Source organism: Sphaeroforma arctica (genome assembly GCF_001186125.1).
Source record: "Sphaeroforma arctica JP610 unplaced genomic scaffold supercont1.4051, whole genome shotgun sequence".
Classification (NCBI taxonomy): Eukaryota; class Ichthyosporea; order Ichthyophonida; genus Sphaeroforma; species Sphaeroforma arctica.
In genome coordinates, this window is record NW_014036507.1 from 886 (window position 1) to 2348 (window position 1463).

A 1463-nucleotide genomic window follows, 5' to 3' on the forward strand; every position below is an offset into this window, starting at 1 on the left:
TTGGGTTAGGTTGGTGTGAGTCTGGTTGTGGTTTTCTCGTATGTACGTGTTGTCCTTGTCGCGTGTACTTATCATGTGTTGGGTTGGGTTGGTGTGAGTCTGGTTGTGGTTTTCTCGTATGTACGTGTTGTCCTTGTCGCGTGTACTTATCATGTGTTGGGTTGGGTTGGTGTGAGTTTGGTTGTGGTTTGCTCGTATGTACGTGTTGTCCTTGTCGAGTGTATGTTTATAGTTATAGTATTTTGCGTTGGGTTGGGTTGGTGGCTATCGCAGGGGCTGAGCCTTCGAGGCGGGCATGATTTGTGTCGGAATCGCTTCCCTGTTGTCTATGTCGTATGTTCCTGTTCGGTATATATATCGTATTGTTCTGTTTCATATGTCGTATTTCGTCGAGTCTAGTCTATCTGTAAGTTCCGCTGAGTATGGCAGAGAACTTCAAGAACGTTCACGGAATGCAAAGTAAGTGGGTCACTGTTTATGCTGATGCGTTACTTAACGTATATATAGTAAATAAAACGAATCGCCACAGTTAATCTGCGCCACTAAGTCGAAGGACCGCTCTACTGGTCAAGAGTTTAGTACTCGATAAGTCGACTCCCTATTACCCAATAATGGCGCGCGCGCGCGCGCGTGTGTGTGTGTGTGTGTGTGTTAAACGATGTGGAAGCGACCCTAATCATGAACGAGTACATCGGTCAATACACAATAATTCTATTTATAGACTCAACGATTGACCAATCCATTTTACAGATGTCAGTCTTACGACGGCCGGCGCGCGCCCGGAATCGCGGCGCTGCGTTACGCCTTCCACGACGCAACGAACCTATATTTCGTACTGGACTATTATCCAGGAGGAGATCTGCTGTCCTTATTAGGCAAGCACGAGAACTTCAGAGAAGAAATGGCGCGCTTTTACATGGCCGAGATGGCGATTGTCATCAGCACAGTGCATCGCATGGGCTACATACACCGCGACATCAAGATAGAGAACTTTCTCCTGGATGCCAAGTACGTGCAGTGGGGGTGGTCTATATGAGACAATGCACAGATACATAACTTGATACTAGATGCTAAGCGAGGTTAAGGCGGGGTAGTAAATATGTGACACAAATATGTGACAATATACAGATACAGAACTTGCTACTGAATGCTAAGTGAGGTTAAGGCGGGGTAGTACATATGTGATTCAGATATGTGACAATGTACAGATACAGAACTTGCTACTGAATGCTAAGTTAGGTTAAGGCGGGGTAGTACATATGTGACAAAGATATGTGACAATGTACAGATACAGAACTTGCTACTGAATGCTAAGTTAGGTTAAGGCGGGGTAGTACATATGTGACAAAGATATGTGACAAAGCACAGAAATTGCTACTGAATGTTAAGTTAGATTTAGCTGGGAAGTACATATGTGACATAGATACAAGTGTTCTCTATGGAGGTGAAGAAGGGGTAGTTGG

General features: G+C 44.8%; 1 protein-coding gene across 1 annotated transcript; it reads left to right on the forward strand.

Annotated features, from left to right (window-relative positions):
• Positions 1–750: 750 nt before the first annotated feature.
• Positions 751–1036, forward strand: SARC_14030 (hypothetical protein; the record flags this gene model as incomplete). Its single annotated transcript, XM_014291840.1, has 1 exon — positions 751–1036. A coding segment is annotated over one exon (286 nt), but the record flags the coding sequence as incomplete, so codon positions are not given.
• Between the last annotated feature and the right edge of the window lie 427 nt (positions 1037–1463).